This window comes from Perognathus longimembris, chromosome 22 (genome assembly GCF_023159225.1).
Source record: "Perognathus longimembris pacificus isolate PPM17 chromosome 22, ASM2315922v1, whole genome shotgun sequence".
Taxonomy (NCBI): domain Eukaryota; kingdom Metazoa; phylum Chordata; class Mammalia; order Rodentia; family Heteromyidae; genus Perognathus; species Perognathus longimembris.
Window position 1 is genome coordinate 6,295,855 of NC_063182.1, and position 24,568 is coordinate 6,320,422.

General features: G+C 41.9%; 1 protein-coding gene across 3 annotated transcripts; it reads right to left on the reverse strand.

Moving 5' to 3' along the window:
- Positions 1 to 2,108: 2,108 nt before the first annotated feature.
- Rnf14 (ring finger protein 14) lies at positions 2,109 to 24,100 on the reverse strand. 3 transcript variants are annotated; one of them, XM_048331220.1, is made up of 10 exons: positions 23,961 to 24,100; positions 21,584 to 21,745; positions 19,602 to 19,763; positions 18,348 to 18,499; positions 12,026 to 12,553; positions 10,625 to 10,853; positions 8,429 to 8,601; positions 6,425 to 6,555; positions 2,888 to 4,613; positions 2,109 to 2,779 (listed from the first exon to the last, which is right to left on the reverse strand). In XM_048331220.1, the coding sequence occupies exons 3-9, from the start codon at positions 19,753 to 19,755 to the stop codon at positions 4,556 to 4,558; spliced, it is 1,425 nt and encodes a 474-aa protein (XP_048187177.1). In that variant the 5' UTR covers positions 19,756 to 19,763; positions 21,584 to 21,745; positions 23,961 to 24,100; the 3' UTR covers positions 2,109 to 2,779; positions 2,888 to 4,555. The 3 variants fall into 3 exon arrangements, with proteins under 3 accessions (XP_048187177.1, XP_048187178.1, XP_048187179.1); XM_048331221.1 differs by lacking the exons at positions 21,584 to 21,745; positions 23,961 to 24,100 and adding an exon at positions 21,501 to 21,573; XM_048331222.1 differs by lacking the exons at positions 18,348 to 18,499; positions 21,584 to 21,745; positions 23,961 to 24,100 and having other exon boundaries at positions 19,602 to 19,740.
- Positions 24,101 to 24,568: the final 468 nt, after the last annotated feature.

Here is a 24,568-nt window from a genome sequence, read left to right on the forward strand (position 1 = left end):
CTATCAAGGCATAGGAGACTATAGCGAAATACAAAGAAGAAAATTTAAATCCCAGAATTAAATCAGCTTCTATAACGAAACGCTCTTCCTGGCTTAACCCGTTAATATTTTTTTGTTTCTTAAGACAAGAGTCTTGCTGTATCCTTCAGGCTTGTATGGACTACTGGTCCCCCGCCAGGCCTCACACCTGTCCCGGCCTCCGGAGCGGCGGTGGAGCCTAACCAAATTCACTTTTTATAACATGGGAACTGCTGCCACCTGCTGGTGACATTATGACAGACCAAATGCTCAAAACTTTGAGATGACAGATGTGTATCACCATTCCCAGGTACAATCTGTTATGGACTGAGATGAGGGTCTCAGATTCCCCCCCCCCTCCCCCCCGGCTCAAGCTGGCCTTGAACTGTGATACTCCTTATCTCAGACTGTTAGGTAGCTAGAATTATAGGCATGAGCCATCACACACAGCTTATCTCATTATACAAGAAGAAAAAAGAAAAGAAAACTACCTACCAGGTATTCTAAGGGATTTTTGTTGCCAGTCCTGGGGCTTGGACTCAGGGCCTGAGCACTGTCCCTGGCTTCTTTCTGCTCAAGGCTAGCACTCTGCCACTTGAGCCACAGCGCCACTTCCAGCTTTTTCTGAGGAATCAAACCAGGGCTAGGCATGCTAGGCAAACACTCTCTACCTCTAAGCCTCATTCCCAACCCAGAGATTTTTTTTTTTTAAAACAGAGTCCTCTCCTAAAAAAATGACCTTGCTGAACGTGGTTATAGGTCTGGGAAGATAACTTCCACCTCTTTTATCTGCCATCTCTTATAAGAAGAGATGAGCTATACAGGTCAGGATTCAATTGGGGGCAGAGGTAGAACCCTATGTGCTCATGTGGTAGAGTGCCAGCCAATTAGTGAAAGCAAGCATCAGCAAGTTTGAGTCCCCATCTCAGACAAAAACAAAAGTGTGATCAACTTGTCCAGTGTTTGATGTTCATTTTCATGAGCAAGAAAACTCAAGTAAACAGCCTAAAATGGCAATATGTAGCAAGTAAAGTGTCCTGAAAAACAAATGATTTACTTAACGCTACAGAAAAACTTCGATCAAAAATAATTTCAAGGGCTGGGGATATGGCCTAGTGGCAAGAGTGCTTGCCTCCTATACATGAGGCCCTGGGTTCAATTCCCCAGCACCACATATACAGAAAATGGCCAGAGGTGGCGCTGTGGCTCAAGTGGCAGAGTGCTAGCCTTGAGCAAAAAGAAGCCAGGGACAGTGCTCAGGCCCTGAGTCCAAGCCCCAGGACTGGCAAAAAAATAAATAAATAAAATAATAATAATAATAATTTCAAGCCAGGCATCAGTGGCTCACACCTATACTCCTAAACACTAAAGAGGCTATGACAGCTAAGGGTCTTGGTTAGAAGCCAGCACAGGCAGGAAAGTCCATGAGTCTGTGCTCCCAAGGAACCACCTAAAAGCTGGAAGTGGAGCTGTGGGCTTAAGTCATAGAGCACCAGGCTTGAGCAGAAAAGCTCAAAGACAGTGCTCGGGCCACGTTCAAATCCTAGGACCAGCACATGCACGCACGCATATTTACAAACTACCAAGAAATGGATGGCTCACACCTCAAGTTCTAGATTCTCAGGAGATTTGAGGTCTTAGAATCTCAGTTCAGAGTTAGCCTAGGCAGACACACTTGAGACTCTTTATTTCCAAATAACCAGAAAAAGTAGAGGCCTGGTTCAAGAGGTAACCAGCCTGGAGTGGGGGAAAAAAGCAAAGAAATTACAAGGCCCTGAGTTCAATCCAGACAAAAAAAAAAAAATGGATGAATCATTGAGACAGCTAAGAGGAATTCAGGAGACATAACTAAATGTAATAATGCATCTTGGAACAGAAAAAGAACAGAAAAAAAACTAAGGAAATCTGAATAAAATATAAGCTGTGATTGTATGACAAGTACAAAAACTGGGTGTTGGACATTCAGGAACTGCTTTATCTTTGCAGTTTTGCACTAAATCTAAAATTTAGATTAAAATTTAGATTTTTTTTTAAACAAGATACATTTCAAATGATGAAGCCAGTCCCTTAAATTATTGCAAACACAAACCTGAAAAGTCACAGAGCTTTTATTTTAGGGGGAAAAAAGTTACTGCAACTTTATCTTCATGTATTAGCTTTAGACCCAATCTTTTATAAAAATCAAGAGACATGGCCACTTTAAATTCTTACCAAAGGACCCATGATGTTCATGTCAATTTACATCAAATCTCAGCCCACATATAAAACAGGCTCTCAAGAAATTAAGCTGGTTATAAAACTGTTTATTACATCTGATACTTTGACATAGCAACCTTCTACAAACTAATGTGCTTCAAAGGGTAGTTAGGGTTACTCAAATATTCCCTTTTACCCAGAGTCAAAAGTACTCTAGCCAAAATTGTGCCATCTTAAAATCAGCCCATGTCTCAAAAACAAGGTTTTACAAGCCTCATAGTTTCTGATAAAAGTGAAGGATGAACAATTAGTACCTAAGAAAGAAATAGACAAATAACCAAGTCTTTGAGCTTTATCCCCTTGTTGCATTTTTTAAAATAAGTGGAAAAACTTCTTCCCACTTATTGTTAATACTTTGTTATAGAGGTTTCTTCTTACTCCTATGACATCATTATCATAATCTATAACAGCCAAAATAAAATCTTGAGCAGATTTTCAGTGGCTACTATTAATCTAAAACAAGGTCCTGTTCAAGCACAAATGCCACTCTCCTTAGGTATACACTCTCCTTAGGTAATTTTTTTTTCTATATATGTGGTGCTGAGGAATCGAACCCAGGGCTTTATGTATATGAGGCAAGCACTCACCACTAGGCCATATTCCCAGCCCCTACATTGAGTAATTTTAATTCTTAATTCTTTTCAACTTATTACTTAAATTAACTGAAGCTCTTATATAAATGTGATTGATGGAAGCCCTTGAAACTAACTTGTTTAACGAGAACGTGAGCCCTAAAATCTAAGCTCAGTCACGAGCCCAGGTAATGATAAATAATGTAAAAAATGTACTAGACTAGTGAGCAATATTAATGATGATGATCTAGCCATTTTATGAGTAAGTTATATGGCTGGGAGTTAGCTCAGTGAAAAAAGCACATGCTCATATTGCCTGGGTTCAATCCCCAGCTCCCAACAAAAGTTACAGTTTTTAAGATGCTATAGGTTGCCCTGGTGACAGAATAAACAGCAGCAATTCTGTTCTAATTATAAGATCGTTTTTTTAAAATTATTTTTATTTTTTAAGATTATCCTCAATGACAATCCAGAAACACAATCCTTGCTGACAGTTAAAAGGCATTCCCTAATTTTCAATGTAAGGTTGAAAAAAACATGTTCACAGGTGCAGTTGAATTCTTCTGTCCTCTTTTTCAAAAATATTGACCAAGTGACTAGCAAGCCACTTGCTAAACCATGAGGAAAGACAATTTTCCAAAAGGCCAACCAAACCAGAAAACAAGAATCTAGGTATCAAGCTAAAATTATCACCCAAAATACTGTGGTTGCAATAAAACAGTAAGAAGCCAAATTCCCACAAATTATAAGACCTTTAAAAAGCATTCAGAAAGTTAGGACTAGAACTATAGTGCTGTATACAGGTTCAAACCCAGGTACTGAAAGAACGCACAGCTTGTTCAGCTTGGTTCAGGAATACTAGGTTTTCTCCTATTTCAGCAGAGGAAATAAAAACGTGCTGCTGGAATTAACATTAAAACTGTCCTTACCAACAAGGCAGGTGGAGGAAAGGGAGAAAATGTGGAATGAGGTAACAAAGACAAGTTTTAAGTCTAAGCTCTATTACTCAGAAGGTGGGAAAGGGCCAAAAGTTTTTGGAGCCATTACCATTAAATTCTAGAATTGGCTCACAATCCCTGGACTATGTGTACCACTCAGGAATAATCTAGTGAGCTACAGTGTCTGTGGTATTAAAAACATTTTTAAAACCATTACAAATGTCTACTTGGAAAAGATCGAAATGACACCAGGCCATCCAGTCAGTTAGAGTAGATGGCTCCTTCCATGGAGAACATGCAGAATCTGAGGGTGGAAGGAATGAGCAGCATGGACGAGATGGAGCCCGGTACAGTGCGCTCAAGGCTTTTATCCACCTCAGTTGTGAGGACTGAGCCCCAACAGAATGTCTCAGAGAGATGCTTTTCTCAGACTGCTCTAAGTTTGACCCTTCTCCCTACCTAAGGCTTGGGAAAGAAAATAAATACTTTTTAACTATTCCGAGCTCTGGGCACCTTATAATATTTAATATCCTATAGTTTTTCACTTTCTGAACCTTTGGCTTATAATTTTATCAATTTATGTTACATGGAAAAATGCATGAATGTGCCTTAATCAGTAGTACCAATGAAAATATAAACCTTGCTCTTTCTTATCTTCTTCACAGGAGGAGTGAGTGCATGGCACCCTAAACATCCTGCAAGGTTACTTTGTGTACGTGACAGAAGATTAGGGCAAACCATTCCACTTCCATATCATAAGCAGACAATGAATCAGTCTTCAATCTCATCTTCCCATACATCTCCATTAACATCCACAGCATGGAATAACCTAGAAGCAAAAGAGAGGGTATAAATTTATGTATTTGGACAAAACCAAAGATAACCTGCCTTTCTTTCTCTCAAAAACACTTTCTGTACTCTTATGATAATATCTCGTGTATCTTTTCTTCTCTTTTAATCATTCCACTGAAGGGGGCTGAAATTTGAGTCCCTCTGAACAAGCTACTTTAAGGTATTTAAGAACAGTCCTTTTAGGATCCTTTTAGGATAGACAAATTATTCAGAGCCAAGGATAAACAATATGGAGGATGGGTATCACAAAATTGATACATAATATATACAATATACACAATAAGCCAAGACTGGGGAGTCAAGTACTGTAGAAGGAGCTGAACTCTTTCAAGACACTATGACTCTAATATTAATCCTTCCATTATCGTCATAGTCTTTGCATCCTCACAGGTAGAATGTTTTGTTTGTACTTGCCAATTTCTTTTCCTTCCCTTATAGTGACGAAAATGTATGTGATTTCCAACATTAAGAAAAGCTTATTCATAAGTAGGAATTACTTCTCTAACACTTCCTATACTTTCACTTATTAATGCTGAGTGTAGGTTCTCTAATAGGAGCCTATCAACTTGATGGTAAATTTGGAGAGCGGTTAAGGAACGAAATATCTACACTGGGCCAAGGAATCACTCCACAGATTACTTACTAATAACAAAGTGAAAACTTACTTTTACAGTGAAATAAATGGTAGAACACAAAGAGAGACAATCTGACATCATAAGCTTCCAGATAAGATACAACATGTAATACCAATCATTAAGGATTCTTGCCAAAAATGTTACTCTACATCTAATCAAACTTCACTCTAAACCTAACTTCCAGTTGAAAGCAAATGGAAAAGATAAACAAACTAAAATACATCACAAAGGAACAGAATTCTAGAAAGCATGTCATCTGGATTCTTCAAAAAGCCCAATGTTCAGCTCAATAAATAAGGTGGCTCCACATTGTTCTGTATCATGAAGCAAAAGAGACAGAACCAATTACATTGACTGGACTTGGTTAGCTCTTGGCTCAGTAAAATGACCTTAAATAGGAATGTTGAGGGATAACTGGGAAATTTTAAGTATGATGTGTATTAGATGATAGCATCATGAATTGTCATTAAGTTTTAAACTATCATCATGGGCTGAGTGCAGGGCTCAAGGGGCAGAGCATCCAGCCCTCTGTTCACACCTAGTATAACAAAAACAAAGTCTTGTCATTATAGAGAAACCTTTCCTTGGAGGAATGGGGAAGAGGGAGGACCCTGGAGATTGAACCCAGACCTTGCATATGCTAATAAGGGTACACACTACAGTAAGCTCTATTCCTGGCCCTCAGATGTACTGTATCATCTCAGGAGACACATATGCAAGTATTAAGAGTTGAAGTATTATCCTAACTCCAATTTATCTTCAGGTAGGTCAGCTAAAATGTTAAAAGAAAATAAATATGGCCAAGTATTATTGTTGATTCACACTTCATAGTTTTATCCTATCAACTTTTCTGTATGTTTGAATAGTTGAAGAGAATGGGCATGGTGGCATCTGCCTATAATTCCCGCATTCGGGAGGCTAAGGCAGGAAGGCTGTGAGCTCAAAGGTTTCCTGACTAGAAAGACTGACAGAAGAGCAAAATAAAAAGTTCAGGTGGTGTGTATTCCTATTATAAAACTCATTTCCACACAAAAATTCATATATGTTGGAAAACATGTAGGAGAAAGTCCAAGTACTTTAGGAAAAAAAGACTTGTTTACAAATCAAGTATTACAAATCTGCTGCGGAGTCTAGGAAGTCTATGTATCGGTACCTGTTGAAGCATGGGGAGTCAGGATCAGTGAAATGTTTGTAAGGGTTTGCCCGGGACAGAGAACCCATGCAAATCCAGCAGAAATACTGCATACAGCCAGTACACGTCATCTTGTTACATCCATCTAGTTTCTGGTAGGAAAGAGAAAAAGAAAAGTATCAAGGCTGTGAAAGTATAAGTGAAACACACAAACCAAAAACACTCAGCATAATAATCTCCTAGTCTTCTCCCTTCTTTTTCCTTGGGCTGGTCCTGGGGCTTGAACTCAGGGCCTACTCACTGTCCCTGAACTTCTTTTGCTCAAGGCTAGCACCGTACCACTTGAGCCATAGGTCCACTTCTGGCTTTCCTGGTACTTAAAGAGTCTCATGGACTTTCTGCCCAAGCTGATTTCCAAGCTCAAATCTCAGCCCGCTAAGTAGCCAAAGCACTCATCTTCTCACTTTCTCATGAAAACCTGAAGCAGGCATGAAGCACACTGAAAACTATTTAATGCTTAATATTTTATATTACTAATAAAATACAGGAAAAAATACACGAGATTCCTGCAACCAGATACCCAGCAAAATCCTTTCTGATAAATGGTAGATACAAATCAAGCACAGATGACTGGAACATGTAGTTAGATTAGTACTAAAAGGCTTATGTTTAAATATTTTACCTAAGTCTAAATATTTGGTATCAAGTCTTCCATTCTGTTACACAGCTAAGGCATGTCAACAGTAAACAGAAAGCCAGAGCTGAGTTCTGCTGGCTCACAAATGTAATCCTAGCTACTCAGAATGCTGAGATCTGAAAACAAGTTTAAAGCTAGTCAGGCAGTCAAGTCTTTGAGTCTTATGTCCAATTAACCACAAAAAAGAAGCGAAGGTATGGCTCAAGGGATAAGAGTGTCATCCAGGAGTGAGTGAAAAAGCCAAGAAAGACTAGGAGGCCAGGAGTTCAAACCCCGGTACCAGCACCAAAGTATATAAAATATATATTTAAAATAGGTAAATACACATACACACAATACTGAGGTAACCAGCATTGCCATTAGGTTCAGTTCAGATATAAAGTTTCAGAAAGGTAGAATCAAATGCAAAGATATATTCTAATTCTAAAATTGTTCAGATTTTGGCAATAAATAATAGATGTGTTTAATTACTGGAAACAGATTAATGAAAAAAAAATGACTCCATTTCCTGAGTGTACTGGTTAAATAGATGTGCTGTCTTCCAGGATAAATATTTCTAGGAAGTCAGATAATGCTTTTTGTTATTCACAGAGCTGACTGTAGCTCTGGGATGCTCCCCTACAACCTGCTATAGTTTGACCACTCAGAAATGCTTGTTAAGAGTTTAATTCTCCTCATGAGATATTAAGAAAGTTGAAACTTTATCTAACGATGGTGTTTAGAAGTAAGACCTTGGGGATGAGAGTATTAGGTAAAGTCATGGGGTAGGGGGAGCTATGATGGCTTGTTAAGGAGAGAGAGAGAGAGAGAGAGAGAGAGAGAGAGAGAGAGAGAGAGAGAGAGAGAGAGACCAAAGCAGACCAAGGTCCCACTCCCTCTCCTTTCTCTCACCAAGCAACGCTCTGTACTGCCTCAAGCTTGGTGGTAATACCAAATGGTGCCCCTCAGCCTTGGAGCACAGCATGAAGAAACATTTTTAGCCTTGTAACTTAGCTAGTCTGTGTCTGTTATTGTTGTGGGGTTTTTTCTTAAGCAATAGAAAATAGACTAAAGCACAATCCTCTCCACTTTGAGGTAGATATAACGTGAAAACAATTGCTTCTATATAGAAAGCACTTTGAAAAAGGAAGTCTGTGTACACTTAAGGTCAACAACAAGATTTACTTGTGAAATCTGCATGTTCTAAGTGGGAAGGTTTACTAAGTACCGAAATGTGTTTCCTTTATAAGTTACTGGACTGACTCCTAGACTTCCACACTTCAGGTAGTCAATCACCGCGTGCTTTCTTTCCAATGTGCTTGCTTCCCAGCGCATTCCAAAGCACTCGCCTCTATGGGGGTTCCGCAGCAGGGGCAGCTCTTGGAGTTCTTCTCCAGCCACTCCTTACTTTCCATCTCTTCCAGAGCCTTCTGAATCACCCTCTTGCCATACCTCTGTTCCAAAAATCTTTTATTGGCTTCATCTGCTTGCAGGTATTCATTTCGTAAGTCTATTAGTTTCTCTAGAAAGTGAAATGGAAAATTAACTTTCATGTAACTTTTCAGTTGCTGACTGAAAGTCATTAAAAATGGTCATCATCTTTGCTCAGTATTATTCCTGGTCTTTAGCAGAAGGAAATAGCCTAAAGTAAAGTCATTTACGTGGAGAGCCATTCAACGGTGGCAAATTTCCAGGGAAATTATTATGTACAAAAGTCATTTGATGACATAATATTTAGTTATTAGAAACTGCTAATTAGGGTGCCACTACCCCAACTCAAACTTCATTACAGAATCCAGAAAAAAAACAAAAAACCTTTCAACTAAGTGAAAAATTTACGCATGTACAAATGACAAAGGAGGCCAATTAGTTGCTAATGCCAATAGAAGGTTCTTTCCTTTGATTTCTTACTGTTGATATGTTTATGCAAGTGGTAGCATATATAAAAGACAGAGAGAGGCTTATGATGTATTACAGTGCTAAAGCATTTGCCTAGTGTGTGTAAGGCTCTGGGTTCAACCCCTGGCACCACACCAGAAAATAAACAGACCAATAAACACAAAAACTCAGACACTGATTTTTCACTAAGTCATCATTATTCACCATTGGATAATGAACAAGTCTTACCAATACAAGGTAACTTTAATTTAGGGTAAAGACTGACTAAACTGTTCAGTTCTGCACATAAAATAATCAGTAAATCAATTTAACTACCCTCAGGCTCACTATGCTTGTTTCAAGTGTTAAAAAGTACTTCCTGTCAGCTTTTCACCTGGCTTCTAGAGCGCTATCACCTAACTGAATGGAACAGGCAGGGCTGAGAATGTGGCTTAGTGGTAGAGTGCCTGCCTAGCATGCATGAAGCCCTGGGTTCGATTCCTCAGCATCACATACATAGAAAAAGCCAGAAGTGGTGCTGTGGCTCAAATAGTAGAGTGCTAGCCTTGAGCAAAAAGAAGCCAGGGACAGTGCCCAGGCCCTGAGGAAAATTGCATATTGTATATATTAAACATTGTATATTGTATATATATCTACCGACCTAGGGAAGGGAAAGAAAAACAGGATGTAAGATATCACAAGTAATGTACACACTGCCCTACTATGTAACTGTACCCTTTTTGCACAGCACCTTGTCAAAAAAAACCTTTTCTTTAATTAATGAATAAATTACAAAAAAAAGAAAAGAAAAGAAAAAAATGGAACAGGAAACTATTTCTGAAACACCATGGAAAGGGAGATTTCCAAGGCCTCTCTGGGCTCAGTGAGAAAGCATTTAATAACTGATCACACATACATGCTAAGGAAATGAGTTGAGATTCCCGGCATTTGTTATCAGGATCTAAAATATTCTGTGTTCAAAGGTAGAAATTATCTCACCATTCCTTTTTCTAGAATGCCACCCTAAAAATGCCTTCTGCATGATTTTCCTTACTTCCTTCAAGTGTTTTTTCCTTTTTTGGGGGTCAGTCATGGGGCTTAAACTCAGGGCCTAAGCACTGTCCCTGAGCTTTTACATTCAAGGCCAGTACTCTACCACTTTGAGTCATAGCTCCACTTCTGATATAGGGTGGTTAATTGACGAGAAGAGTCTCATGGACCTCTTTGTCTAGGCTGGCTTCAAACTGCAATCCTCCCATCTCAGCCTCCTGTGTAGCTAGGATTATAGGCAGGAGCCACCAATACCTGGCTCCCTTCAAGTTTTTAAGCCATTCTGCCAGTGAGGTCTCTCCTGATTTGCATAACTAAAACCCCAAGTCCTCTTCCCTTAGAATTTCACATCCTGCTTCTGCTTGCCTACATTTCCTCCTTAGCACCTACTACCACCTAACATTTACTTTGACTGTTACCATCACAAGATTAAGTTCCACAGGGCAGAGATGTTGTCTCTTCTGGTGACTACAGTAGCCCCAGAACCCAGTATAAAAACTAGTAACACAGAAATGCCTGTTTAATCAGTACTTCTAAATTTATAAACTGAAGTCCTAGGCATTTCTGGGGAGGGGTAGATTATCGATTCCATTTGAGCTTGTGTGATTAAAACATACCTGCAGTCACCTTACATGGAGAGACACCATGGTAGGTCAATCTACACAAGGTACAGAAGGCAAAATTGCAGCTGGAGCAGATGGCCATGGTACAGCCAGGCTCCTGCATCACAGGCAGCTGGCAACAAGGGCGGGGGCAGTACACCACATCTGCCATCAGGTCCAAGGTAGATTGGAGAAGAAGACGGTCATAGCGGGCAAATAACTCTGCTTCCACTAGTTCTTTGACCTGGAGGGAAATGCAGACACCACAGGTTTGAAGTTTTCCTAACCACTTCCGATCCTGACGAGATTCTTAGGAGGATGGTATGGACCGGATGATGACAGAAATTAAAACCCATTTCTATTCAGAATCAAACCAAGTACAACAACAGTCTGTATCCTGACTGAAGTGGTGATCGCATGAGTCTACACATTTGTCAAAACTAAGCAAACTCTGTCATTTAAAGTGGGTTCAGTGAATTGTAAGTAAAGTTACACCTTAAGAAAGTTGAATTTAAAAAGAAGTAAAGGAGGAGTCCAAAGTGTAACTCTCCTGAACAACTTAGTGAATACCAGAAAGTGGAAACATGCTTTGGAGGGAAAGCGGGAGGGGGGGGGGGGAGGGGAAGCAAATGCAGTGATTGAACTATATAACTTGAGGGTAGGAATGGGAGGCAGAAAGTGAGGGAGAATGAAGAGAAGGGTGATCAAGAAGCCCTGCACTCACAACCTGACTTATGGAATTGTACACTCTTTGTACAACTACTTAATAAAAACAAGTAGGTGGCAGTATTAGGAACATCTGTAAATGATTCAGTTCATCATTCCAAGGGCTATCTGTACCTTTCAGATCCCAACCTCATACCAAGAAAGACTTAGGATTTGCCAGGGCGGATGAGATCCTAGCAGATAGAATAAACCACCAGGCTTAATTATAAATTACTTTTTCTTTTTAGCAATCTAGAACTGCTCAATCCTAAGCATTCACATTTGTTTGAATGTAAATCGCCTTGTGAACTGGTTCCAGAGCTTTAGGTCACCCCATGTTCCCTATCACGGATGATCTTGAGATGCTGGTAGTAGAATCCTTGCCTAGCATGTGAGGCTCTGGTTTTGAACCCCCAAGCACTGCAATCAAGCAACAAATATTTTTAAATTCTTATGACGGGCATTGCAGTGGATGCTTGCATTCTAAGCACTTGAGAAGCAGAGACAGGATAATCACAAGTTTGAGGCCAGCTTGAGCTTCCCAAGCATACACGCGCACGCACACGCACACGCACACACACACACACACACACACCTCATGAAGTTCCTGAGAAGAGGACTCCTTTCACACACACACACCTCATGAAGTTCCTGAGAAGAGGACTCCTTTTGTGAAAGAAAAGTGTGAAACAACCATTTCAGAGTAGTTACCTGACCAGGTGTGGCCACTGAAGGGCACTTTGGTTCTGGGCAGTTGAGGCATTGAACTTGGCCATCTTTGATCTGGATTTCAAAGTAGTCCTTCAGACAGGCTTTGCAATACACATGCCTGCACTCCAGAAAGTACATGCATTCACTACCCAGTTTCTCACAGAAACAGATATTGCACAGGAACAATTTACTATTGAAGCATTTCATCTGCTGAGCTTGATCAAAGTCCAAAATTTCCTGGATAAGACTTGACAATGATTCAACATCCTGAACAGCTCTCTCATCTACAACTTCCTCTTCGCTTGCATCAGATCCTGTAGCTCCTCCCAAATCTAGCTCTGTGTTGGAAGAGGCCTGAGCCGTCCTTCTCTGTACTTTCTTCTGAGGATCCATCTTGAGCTCAAAAGGAGAAGCAATATTCAGATACGCTAGGGTCTCTTCCTTAAGAAACTGCATCCAAGCAAACAGGACCACGCTGCCCCGGTGTTCTTCCCACAGGTTGTCTAAGTGCTTGCAGAGAGCAGAGAGCTAGGAGAAAAGCACATGTGGACACTGTGAGTCTGGAAAGGTTACAACACCCACTCCTGATCTTCCTGGAGTCTTTTTAACATGTAAGTTAGGCCATTAGACTTCCTCACTTTTGTCGTTGTTCTGTTGTAGGACTTGAACTTGGGGCCTGGGCAATGTCCCTGAGGCTTTAGCTCAAAGTTGGCACTTTACCGCTTTGAGCCACAGCACCACTTTCACTTCTTGACCTATTTTTACTACTGTGATAAACTGTACTACAAAACAGTATCAAGGTAGGAGCCAGAACAGAACTCAAGGTCAGACACCAGTGCCACAATGACAGGAGAAATGGCAAAGAACTCTCTGAACTGTTTAGCTAGATTTGCATTGGAGCTGCTTTCAGGGCGTTGTTCTGTATCTTGTTTTAGTAGAGTTCTGTATCTCATGTATGAAAAGAGACCTAGTTCTAAAATGAACTATTCCTTTCTTTTCCTTTCAAAGTCCTAGCCCTACAGATACCATGGTTAGAAAAAGAACAGTTTAAAATACCATCTAGAGACAGAGCTCAGTGGTAGAGTGCTTGCTAGCATGCATATAAGCCCTGCGCTTCGCTTGATCCCTAACACTACAAGAAAAACAAACAAATAAACACCCAAGAAAGGACAGGACAGTCTTTTCAACATATGGTACTGTTAAGTTGTACATCCACATGTAGAAGAAGGAAGCTAGATGCCTATCTTTTACCAGTTACAAAAATAAACTCAGAATGAATTAAAAGGCTCAAATGTCATACCTGAAATTATGAAACTACTAGAAGAAAATACAAGAAAAATGCTTTGGACATTGGAACAGACACAGATTTGTTGGATACCATCCCAAAGGCAAAGGAAACAGAAGCAAAAATAGACAGATAGGATATCACACTCAATCTTTTGCACTGCAGAGGGAACAGCCAAGTGTAGAGACAATCTACACAATGGGCAAACTATATGCAATGTATACATCTGACGAGGGGTTAAAATTCAGATAATATAAGGAACCAAAAACTCAGTAGCAACCCACACTCCATATAGTCTTGACTTAAAATCAGAGCAATAAATGTGGCTTAGTGGTACAGTGCTTTCCTAGCATGCATGAAGCCTTGAGTTCGATTCCTCAGAGCCACATAAACAGAAAAAGCCCAAAGTGGTGCTGTGGCTCAAGAGGTAGAGTGCTAGCCTTGAGCAAAAAGAAGCCAGAGATGGCATTCAGGCCAAGTCCCATGCTCCAGGACTGGCAAAATAAAATAAAATGAGCAATAAGGGGTTAAAAGTATATAGTTCAGTGGGAATACTTGTTTAGCATACAAAGGCCTTGGGTTCATTCCCCAGTGACCCTCTCCCCCCACAAAAGAAGCAATAAACCTAACAGACATTTCTCAAAAGACATACAAATATTCTACTGTTGACGTTATCTTTAAAGTTCTAGGTGAATTTCCGGTGGCGTACCCTATATGGCTACTGTATATGATTTTGGTACACTGGATATTGTATATATGCCTACCTGGTCTAGGGAAGGGAAAGAAAAATGAGGGTGTAAGATATCTCAAGAAATGTATTCACTGCCTTATTATGTAACTGTACCCTCTTTGCACAACACCTTGTCAATAAAATTTAATTAAAAAAAAAAAAGACATACAGGGCTGGGAATATGGCCTAATGGCAAGAGTGCTTGCCTCCTACACATGAAGCTCTCAGTTCAATTCCCCAGCACCACATATATGGAAAACGGCCAGAAGGGGCGCTGTGGCTAAGGTGGCAGAGTGCTAGCCTTGAGCGGGTAGAAGCCAGGGACAGTGCTCAGGCTCTGAGTCCAAGGCCCAGGACTGGCCAAAAAAAAAAAAAAAAGACATACAAATAGCCAACAAGGCACATGAGAAAATGCTCAACATCACTCATCCGAGAAATGCTATTTCAAAATTACCTCATCCCAGTAAGAATAATAAAAATTAAAAAATAATAAAAGGCTAAGTGCTGTCATGGAGAAAAGAGAACACTTACACAGTGTTGGCAGGAATGTATATAGGTCAATATAGCCACTATGGGAACCTCTACGGAGGTTCTTTAAAAAATAAAAAACCGGGGGCAGGGGGGTGGCTCACACTTGTGATCTCGGGTACTCAAGAGGCTGAGACCTGAGGATCGCAGTTCAAAGCCAGCCTGGGCAGGAAAGTCCATGAGACTCTTATCTCCAATGAACCACCAGAAAACTGGAAGCGGAGGTGTGGCTCAAAGTGGTAGAGCTCAGGAGACAGCCCAGCCCAAGGCCATGAGTTCAGGCCCTACCACTGATCCAAAATAAAAATGGATCTAAATGTAACCTAGCTATTACCCTACTGGGTGTGTGTCTCTGTGTGTGTATATCCAAAGGAAATAAAATCAGTCTGTCAAAGAGATATCTTCAACCCTATGTTTGCTGCAGCACTATTCATTATTGCCAAGAAATGAAGCAGCCTAAATTTCCATCAAAAGATAAATGAATAATGAGGCACATGCATGTGAAGCACATTGATAAACAAGACTGTGTTAAGTAAAATAAACCAGACACAAAAAGACAAGTATTACATGATCGTGCTCATATACATCCTATTAAAAAGTTAATCTCAAGGCTGGACTTGGTGGCATGCTCCTGAAATCCCAGTTATACAGGAGGCAGAATAGGAGGATCAGGTGCGAGGCCTGCCCAGGCAAACTGTGAGGAGTCCCTATCTCATCAAACAATCTGGTTGTGATGGCATCGACCTATAATCCCAGCTGTTTGGGAGGCAGATGGAGGAGAGTCAGTCTAGGGCCTGTCCCAGGGAATCGCATAAGAACCTATCTGAAAAACTAAAGCAAAAATGACAAGAGGTATGGTTTGCTTTCCCTAGCAAACGCAAAGACCTGAGTTTAAACCCCAGTACCACTAAAAAATCAAGATTAAAAATAAAATAAATCAACTGGATAGAAAGAAGTTGGAAGTAGAAGGGTGGTTGCCAGGATCTGGAGAGAGTAGGAGAAAAGGATAAGGAAACATTGGACAGTGCATACTAAGTTATAGTTAGTTAAAAGCAAGAAGTTATGGTGTGTGATTGCAGAGTTGAGTGACTATAGAAACAATAATGCATAATTAGCTGGGAACTCAGCTCATGTATTAGACTGTACTCCTAGTTACCCAGGAGGTTGAGAACTGAGGATCACAAGTTCAAAACCAGACCAAACAGAAAAATCTTGGTTAAACACTTCAATCCAGTTAACCAGTTAAAAGCCAGAAATGGAGGCATGGCTCACATGGTAGAGTGTCAACCTTGACTAGAAGAAGCCAAACAAGGGCACAAGTTCAAGCCCCAGTATGGCCCCAAACAAATAACAACAAAACAAAACAAAAAACCAATAATGTACTATACATTTCAAAAAGCTAGGGGGGGGGGGAGGGAAGCCAGAAGAAAGGATTGCTTTAATGCTTTCACCATAAAAAAAAAGGTAAAATGTCTGAAAAATAATGTATGTTTACTCTGATGGTGAAAAAGCATTAGCTGTCCAATTCTAAACATTGCACAATGTACAGACACTACATACCCTATTTACCTCCATAATGATGTAAACTTGTTTTACATGAGATAAAAAATTAATTTAAGTAAAAAAAATAAAGAAACATCCACGTTTTAGAATTAATTTTAATTTTTAGTCTCATCAAAGAGTTAACTGAAGGAGTCACTAGCTAAATTGAACTTCCAAGTCCTTGTTATTCAGATTTACAAGCTACTTTTTTACCGTGAATCTGGGTTTACATCAGATTACATGATATCTGGGAAGCAGACTGAAATTGACTCTCACATAATTACCAATCCTCATGGTTTGGCTGCCACAGAGAAAGTACACTTCTCTAAACTAAGCAACCAAATTTAAATTATTTTGACTTTTCCTTTTAAAGGGCTCTGTTTCATTTGAAAGACAAACATACGAGGATTTTCTATTAGAAATGTAAAATATTTGCAAGTAGAGCACAAGAATTATAAGCTGCTTTTCTTTTTAGGTAAATAACCAAAAATAACCCTGCCAGCTGGCAAACAAATTTTGTAAATTTAAATAGCAAATGAAAACCAGCCCTATTTTTCTGAAGTCCCTTGCTGTGTAGTGCTATTGACTGCACCCTGCACCGACACTAATGTAGATACATAATGACCAGACTCACAACTCAGGCTTTTTCACATCTGCTTCAAGAGGCATATAATATCAACCACACTTTTGAGCATGGTTAAAATGTAAAACATGTAATAAATACTTAAAGGGAAGTTCGGCTTATTTGTGTGAGCACCAAATCCATTCTCTCCCATCCTTACTTCTCTACTCCCTTTCTTCATCAAAGAGGCATCAGGGTTCGTGTAAATGTGACTGGGGAGGCATCAGGGTTCGTGTAAATGTGACTGGGGAGTCACAGAGGAATATAGCAAAGGTTACTGGGTCTGACTATTGGGGAAGGAAATACAAAATACTGGAAAATTGAAAAACGCTTCCTTAATCCCATCTACCTACCCTAATTTAGTGAATGACAGGATCGTGTGTCAATTTTACTATCAAACAGATGAAATTCACAAAGCCATGAAGCCACCGGTGTAGCATCAAACAAGAATTAAACCAAGGAGAAATATGAGACTAATTAAAATGTAAATTATATGCATAAAAACTTGATAGACTCTTACTGTAGAGTCTTTAAGTCTTATTTCCTGCATGGGAAGTAGAAAATGTTTCTCTTTACCATTTCTCCCTGCTTTACCCCTATTATACTAGAATAAAAAAGAAAGAAAGAGAAAAGAAAAGAAGAACCTTACTCTAAGTTTAGCTATAAAACATAAAACAGTGAATCTTTACCAATACCCTCCTAAAGAACAGTATTAAGGAGATGCTAGGAAGTACAGCCACAGATCCAGTTAACGTGAACCTTTTTTTGCGGGTATGAGTACATACACACAGGCGTGGGTCATAAGCTCCAGAGAGGACAGGGTGACAATGATCAAGATGTTCGCATTCACGACATGATGAATTAAAACCCCTTGGTACAACTACTCAAAGATAATACAAATATACATCAATACATTTTTAAAAATCTAACTGTAAAACACTCTTGCTATTCCTGGACAATGAAAAGGCAGGGAAATGATTAACTATATGATTAAGCCAGTCGTGTAGCTAATTTCTATACATATTAGTTGTAATGCCAATACTTGGAAAACTTAGAAAGATCTCAAGTTCAAAGCCAGCTTGGGCAATACAGCAATACCATGTTTCCCAAAAGACTATAACTAATTAACACCAGTCAACAATCATTTGTTGCTAATGTAGACATTATCATGAAGAAAACACTTATGACATTTACACAGGGAATTTACATTAGCTCAATTTTCAGTTCTACTTCCAATTAAATCTTTCATCTAAAGAATGGGTAAGAAACGAAGAAAAAAGCAATATCAACGTCCAGGCAAAATGAAGACCTGATAGTCTCAATTATGAAACAGATTAAATGAGAAACCAGTAAGATAAGCAAGGAAACAGACTTGATTAAAAATTACTGCTATGGCAATTCATAGTGATTAAGCATTTCAGTTACCGCCTTTACTGTGTAAAATATCAAGCATTTTCAGTTCATTAACATTAGGATTTATGAAGGCAAAGGGAGAAATTACAAAATCAAAGTCATTTATTCTTCATGCACTGAATTTAAGATCACCAAGTCTTCAATTACAGGTGATTCTGTAAGCTTCTACAAATGGATAGGAGAACGTAAGTTTCAGGTCTACCTGAGTTGGTGACAGCCATTTGCCACTAAGTGTGAATGAAGGTGGGGAAGAAGATGGATAATCTGGTGGCAGTTCAAAGTTCAGCACAAGTGGAGGCAGAAAGCAAATGGTGTATTCAAAGCCACTATTCGGGAGACACTCATTTGAATTGCCTGAACCGAAAACAAAAATTAGAAAGGATCAACAATTGAGTGTCTGTTATTGTTTCTTTCTTGAGCAGTTATCAAGAAAGACTTAATGCTTTAGGGGAGGGCATAAAAACCCGCCCCAAAAACATTTTCTACTCCCTAATATTAACTTCATAGCCACCACCTTAAAAAAAAAATCTTATAAGCCCTTAAAAAAATCTACCAAGCATCATGAAATGTCTGAGAAGACAATTTATTCTTGTATACACGTCTCTGTATAATTCCTAACAATGGTGACCAAGTAATACACAATGTTTGTCTTCTTGTTGGCTTAGAGTAGATGATCAAAGACATAATCCAGAGAAAAAGATGTTTACTTTTATCAAGCAACCATGGTTGACTTAGACCAGTATGTGCCAGTATCTATGAATTCCATTTGGATTCGTATCATGTAAATAAGATACAGCATGTAACAGTCTCATGATCAAGGCTCCATCTAAATGGCCAGTTCTTTGCTCAATGCCTCTATGGCAGAAACACTATTTTAAACTAGCTTGTTATTATTCTATGACATGCAAAAATGAATGTGTGAGAAATACCAAGTGTTTGGTGCTTTATAGCCATATAGTATTAACAATTTGAGAATATGTGCATTGAGGTCTTAATTATATCAAAAGCAGTTTTGTTTTTTCTGAAGGAAAAGGTCAGAGTAATAGCATATACAATCTGTTTATGGTAGCTGAAATGATTCTGGAAACCAAACAGTACTAACAACCACCATGCTACTTTCAAATGTCCCAAGAACTATTACACTGTATATTTTTTTCATTTTCTTTTGTTTCTTCTTTTTAACTACCAATGATTCATGCCAATAAACTGCTAACCAGAAGAACAGAAGGCATGAAATACTTAAGATAATATCCCAATTCTATGGGCAAAAGGCAGAATCAAATTACAAACTGTTTACTTTCCATTCTAACATTCTTTCATGCACTAACTCTGCAATACTATCCTATACCACTAGCATCCATAAGTGCAAAATGACCAAGAGTTTACAGAGTACACTAAAAATTTGGGAATGGTTTTTATTTAGAAAAATCTCTGTAAGAGATTACTGTTAACTAACCGCTCACAAATATCTTGAAATTCTGTGGCAAATCCAAATTGATCCTGGTTTCTCCACCTTGGACAGACTCTGCTTTTCTGAATTCATCTCCATCATAAATGCTTGCCAGGGCCAGCAATTCATCCTCCTGAGCTTCTCGATCTTCTGACGACATTTAACTTTCTGAGAAATTGGAGGTAGTAATTCAAATCAGTTAAGAACAGAAAATGCAGACTTGGGGAAGTTTAATAGTACAACTGCAAGGCACTAGTCAACACTGTCACTTCTTTGTTGCATACTAAAACAGTCCTATCTAGCACATCTATCAGCTTTGTAGTTAAGGCTTCTTCAAAAAGGCTTTATCAGTTAGGTACTATGACTGATTCAAGAAAAACACAACTAAAACAAAAACTGAGACACTGTCTCATTTATAGCCCAGGATGATCTAGAACTCACTTGAGGAGGAGGCTGGTCTCCAACTCACAATCCTCTTGCCTAGGCCTACCAAATGTTGGGGTTATATGCACCAATTACTGACTTGTCCACTGAGTCTAGTAAAGGACGTGCTTGCTAAAGGAATCAAGTATAAGCGACACACATCTAAATCGGTTGTTGCGGGGGACTGTTAGGCATTATAGATGCCGACAGTGCTCCCTACAAGAGTTGTGACACTCAAAACTTCAAAATGACTCCCCACTGAGAGGATGCTACAGGCACAGATACCGCATATAAGAAAGTTAAAGTATAAGTAATAATTTTAATTTTTTAAAGCACACCAGACGTCATCACACACAAGATGTTATCAACGTTAAGACAATTATTTTTGATAACAGGAAGAATGAAGACATGGCTGAGCACTAGTGGCTTATGCCTGTAGTCCCAGCTCCCCGGAGGCTGAGACGTGAGGACTGCAGGTGGAAGACAGCCTGGGCGGGAAAGTCCATGCGACTGTCACCTCCGGTTAATCACCAAGAAGCTGGGAGTAGAGCTGTGGCTAATGTGGTAGAGTGCTAGCCTTGAGCACTAAAGCTCAGGGACAGCATCAGGGCCAGAAGAAAAAAAACAAAAACGAAAGAAAACATGCTATGATAATGTGAATAAATAAATGCTTTTGTAAGTGCAGTGTAAGAAATACTACTTCGTCATTTAAATGAGATAATGTATACATTAAAATCTATGAAACTTACTTCAATAAAAACAAAAATATAGCTTAGCATGGTGGCATAGGCTGTAATCCTAGCATTTTGGAATTTGAAGCAAGAGGATAGAGAGTTCAAGGCCATCTTATGCTGGAGAACTAGACCTTGTATTTTTTTTTTTTTTTTTTTTTTTTTTTTGCCAGTCCTGGGCCTTGGACTCAGGGCCTGAGCACTGTCCCTGGCTTCTTTTTGCTCAAGGCTAGCACTCTGCTACTTGAGCCACAGCGCCACTTCTGGCCATTTTCTGTATATGTGGTGCTGGAGAATCGAACCCAGGGCCTCATGTATATGAGGCAGGCACTCTTGCCACTAGGCCATATCCCCAGCCCTAGACCCTGTATTTAAAATTGAAAAAAAAAATCACTGTCAATTAAAATGTTGAGACTGTAACTACAGTTGTTCCTCACAGTTAGCAACTCTTTACAACTTGAAATGTACAGCTGAGTGTCAGTGGCTCATGTCTATAATCCTACCTATGTGGGAGGTTAAGATCTGAGAATTGAGGTTTGGAGTTAGCCGGGACAGATAAATCTGAGAACTTGTCTCCATTAATTATTAAAAAGCCAAAAGTGGAGGCACAGTTTCTTCTCGAGAGCCAGAGGAAAGTGAAAGTTCAAAGCCCAGACACCAAGTGTACAAAATTGAGCGTTTAGGGTATAGTTTTTCACATTATACAATTTAAACAAACCCATTTAAGATGATGCCACATTCAGAAAGTAATTTTTCCCCAGTACACGTTAATGTCCCAGCTTAGGCTGTATGCCTGCAACACAGTAACATGTTCTATTTGAGGTCAGTTAGTACCTGTTAATAACAACCAGAAGAAAAAGATATCAGCACTGCAGTTCCTTGTGCAATGTGTACAAATCCCATTTATTCTCCAGCCTGTGGAGCTGAGACTGCTGAAGCTGAAGATAGGGCCGAGCTACGGGGCTCATAGTAAATAGACTATGGAAATCCCGCCATCTGCAGAGAAGAGACACGAAAAGGGGTGTTAGGACTCTCTCCCAATGGAAATTCTGACTTAGCATTGTACCACGCCCTAACATATGGCCAGTCTTAATCGACAGCCACAGATGCCTCTCCTAGGACAGTCTGAGTCATGATTCAGAGACAGCGCTCCTGGTCAGGGAAAAGCCTGCGTCCCAGCCATGATGGAGGCCTTCTTATCTGACAGTCTGCAGCCCTAGAACAGAGCAACACCAAGGTCACAGGCAGGGCAGAACACCACACCCCAAAACAAACAACTTCTCCTTTTTCCTCTTTCATTTCCTTTTACTATGCGTCGATCCTTTTTTAATTTTTTTTATTTTTTAATTGACTTATTCATTGTCAAAGTGCTGTGCAGAGGGGTTACAGTTTCATACCTAAGGCAGTGAGTACATTTCTTATCCAACTTATCTCCTCCCTCATTATTCTCCCACCTTTACCCCCTCTCCCGTTTCTTTTACTCCTCCATTTCCTACTTCCCTCCAGTTCTCTCTTGTTCATAAATTAACCCAATCTGAGACATTCAAGGTTAACTTTGATGACCGAATGTTGTAAAGCAAACAACAACAAAAAAGAACTTTTAAGTTTGATTCTAAAAGCTTAAGAGCCATTTATGAGAAAGAGAGGTATGGAGGGTTGTGGAGGGCAACAAACATATTGAAATTATATGCAAAACGATTGTATTATATCAAACTGTAAAGCAGATTCTCACGTCTGTGACTCTAAAGCAAGCCAATAGTGACAATATTCAGAATCAATGCACATTTATTGAGCGCCTACTGTGTACCGTATTAGGTCCTTTCACATTTACCTTCCTGAATTTTCAACCACTTAAACAAGTGCTGGTAGGTAGTGATAAAAAGGATTGAGTTTTACTGGGCAGTGGTGAGTCACACCGGTAATCACAACTCCTCAGGAGGCTGAGATTTGAGAATGGAGGTTCAAAGCCCAGCGGGGACAGGAAAGTCTGAGAGAGAGAGAGACTCTTATCTCCAGTTCACCACCAAACAAAAAGTGAGCTGTGGCACAACTGGTAGAGTGCTACTAGCCTTGAGCAGAGAGACGCTCAGGGGCAGCCAGCGCCCAGGCCTTGAGTTCAAGCCCCAGGATGGACACAAAAATAAATATATGATTTAAGATCCTGTGTTAAAAAAAAACAACACATCTGCAGATAGTATGAGAGATGATTCACGGTTTATGGTGTTCGGTTGGCTATCTCCACCTTGTCTGCCTTTGAGATCTCCCAAAGGGCTACTTTTCCAGAACATTCTACTCTACTCCCATCAGCGATCAGCGTGTCCCTTGAACAGCTCCTCAAACCCAGCTAGCTTCCCAAGCTTCCCCGGGAGGGGAGGGTGGGGGGGGGGGTTCCGGGTGTGCAGTGAGGTAGCCTCTACCCCACCCCACCGACCCCACTGCAGACGGCACTTTCCTACTCGACATCGCGTCGTGAGGTTCCAGCCGCGTTGGCCTCGCCCCCTCGCCCTCGAGCGCGGCGGGGGGTTGGGGGAGCGAGCGGCACCGGCTAGCCGGCTGGGCCTAGGGGCTTCTCCGGGGGGAGGGGCGGGTGGGGTCCTCCCCGCCCGCTGGCTGGGCTCGGCCTCGGGGGCTGCACCTCGCCTGGGGCCCTGGACGATGTGGTAACCGAATGGGGGGGGGGGGGGTTGGGTGGGTGGTGCGGCGCCCCGGAACGCGCTGGAACGCGGGGCCCGGCGGGCGCGCGGGGTTCGGTAACCAGGCGCTGCGGGCCCTGGAAGCCGGGCGTCGGGTAGGTCGTCACGGGAACGGGGAGCGCGGTGACAATGAGCCCGCTCCCCCCCCCCCCACACCCGGGGATCGGCTCCGGGGCGCACGCACCGGGCGGACCTGGAAACGAGCGCGCGGCCCCCACGGAAGGCGTCCCGACCCACGCCGCCGGAAGCCCCCGGCTCCCCCGGCCCCGCCAGCCCGGAGGGGGCTCCGCCGCGCCCGTCCACCCCGCGCCCCGCGGCCCGGCCCGGGGCAGCGCCGCCGCCGCCTCCGTGCGGCTCAGCCACCGCCCCGAGCCCCGGGGGGGGAGGCGCCCGGCGCGGCCCCGGGGGACGGGGAGGAGCCGGGCCCGGGGCACCGAGGGCCCGCGGACCTGGACCGGCCCGGCCGACTCCCGCCGCCCCGCGCGCCCGCCGCGCCCGCCGCGCCGCCCGCACTGTACCTTCCGGCCGTCCCGCCGGGCTGGGTCCGAAAGTTCCGCCCTCCGCGCCCGTCCGGAGCCCCGCACCGCCACCCGCCCGCCAGGCCCCCCGAGACGCCGGGCTCGGCCCCGAGCGCCGCCCCTTCCGTTCCCACAGCTGTCAGCTGAGAGGGGCGGAGGCGGGGCGCGCAGCCGCAGTGGACGGCCTCGGGCTCCCGTGTGCGCGCCCCCTGCCGGCGGTCGGCGGAACTGCGCGTGCGTTCCCCGGCCGCCCCGCCCACGGCCTGACGACGTGGTCTACCTCCTCCGAGTGCTGGGTCGGCAGCACCGAGCACCGAGCACCGAGCCCGGGGCATGGCCTAGCATCCATCCCAAGCTGTCGGGGAGGCGCAACGGCTGTCACCGCGGCGACAGGGGGAAACACAAAGAGGAGGATCGCAACCCCTGCATAAAGCGAGACGCTATCTCATAAAATAACCCACATAAGGGGCTGGCAGAGTTCATGCCACAAAGGGGAGGAGGGAGGGAGGAGGGGGGAGGGGGAGGGAGGGAGGGGGGAGGGGGAGGAGGGAGGGGGGAAGGGGGAGGGCTGCATTTCCACGTTTATTGCAGCACTGTTCACAGTAGCC

What these genes read in the sequence shown, in the direction of transcription:
- Rnf14 (XM_048331220.1), bottom strand. Translation starts at nt 19,755, where the DNA reads ATGTCGTCAGAAGATCGAGAAGCTCAGGAGGATGAATTGCTGGCCCTG. An exon ending in TTTCAAGATATTTGTGAGCG is followed by an intron (nt 18,500 to 19,601) that starts GTTAGTTAACAG and finishes TTTTCGGTTCAG; the next exon opens with GCAATTCAAATGAGTGTCTC. An exon ending in AATGGCTGTCACCAACTCAG is followed by an intron (nt 12,554 to 18,347) that starts GTAGACCTGAAA and finishes CTTTTCTCCTAG; the next exon opens with CTCTCTGCTCTCTGCAAGCA.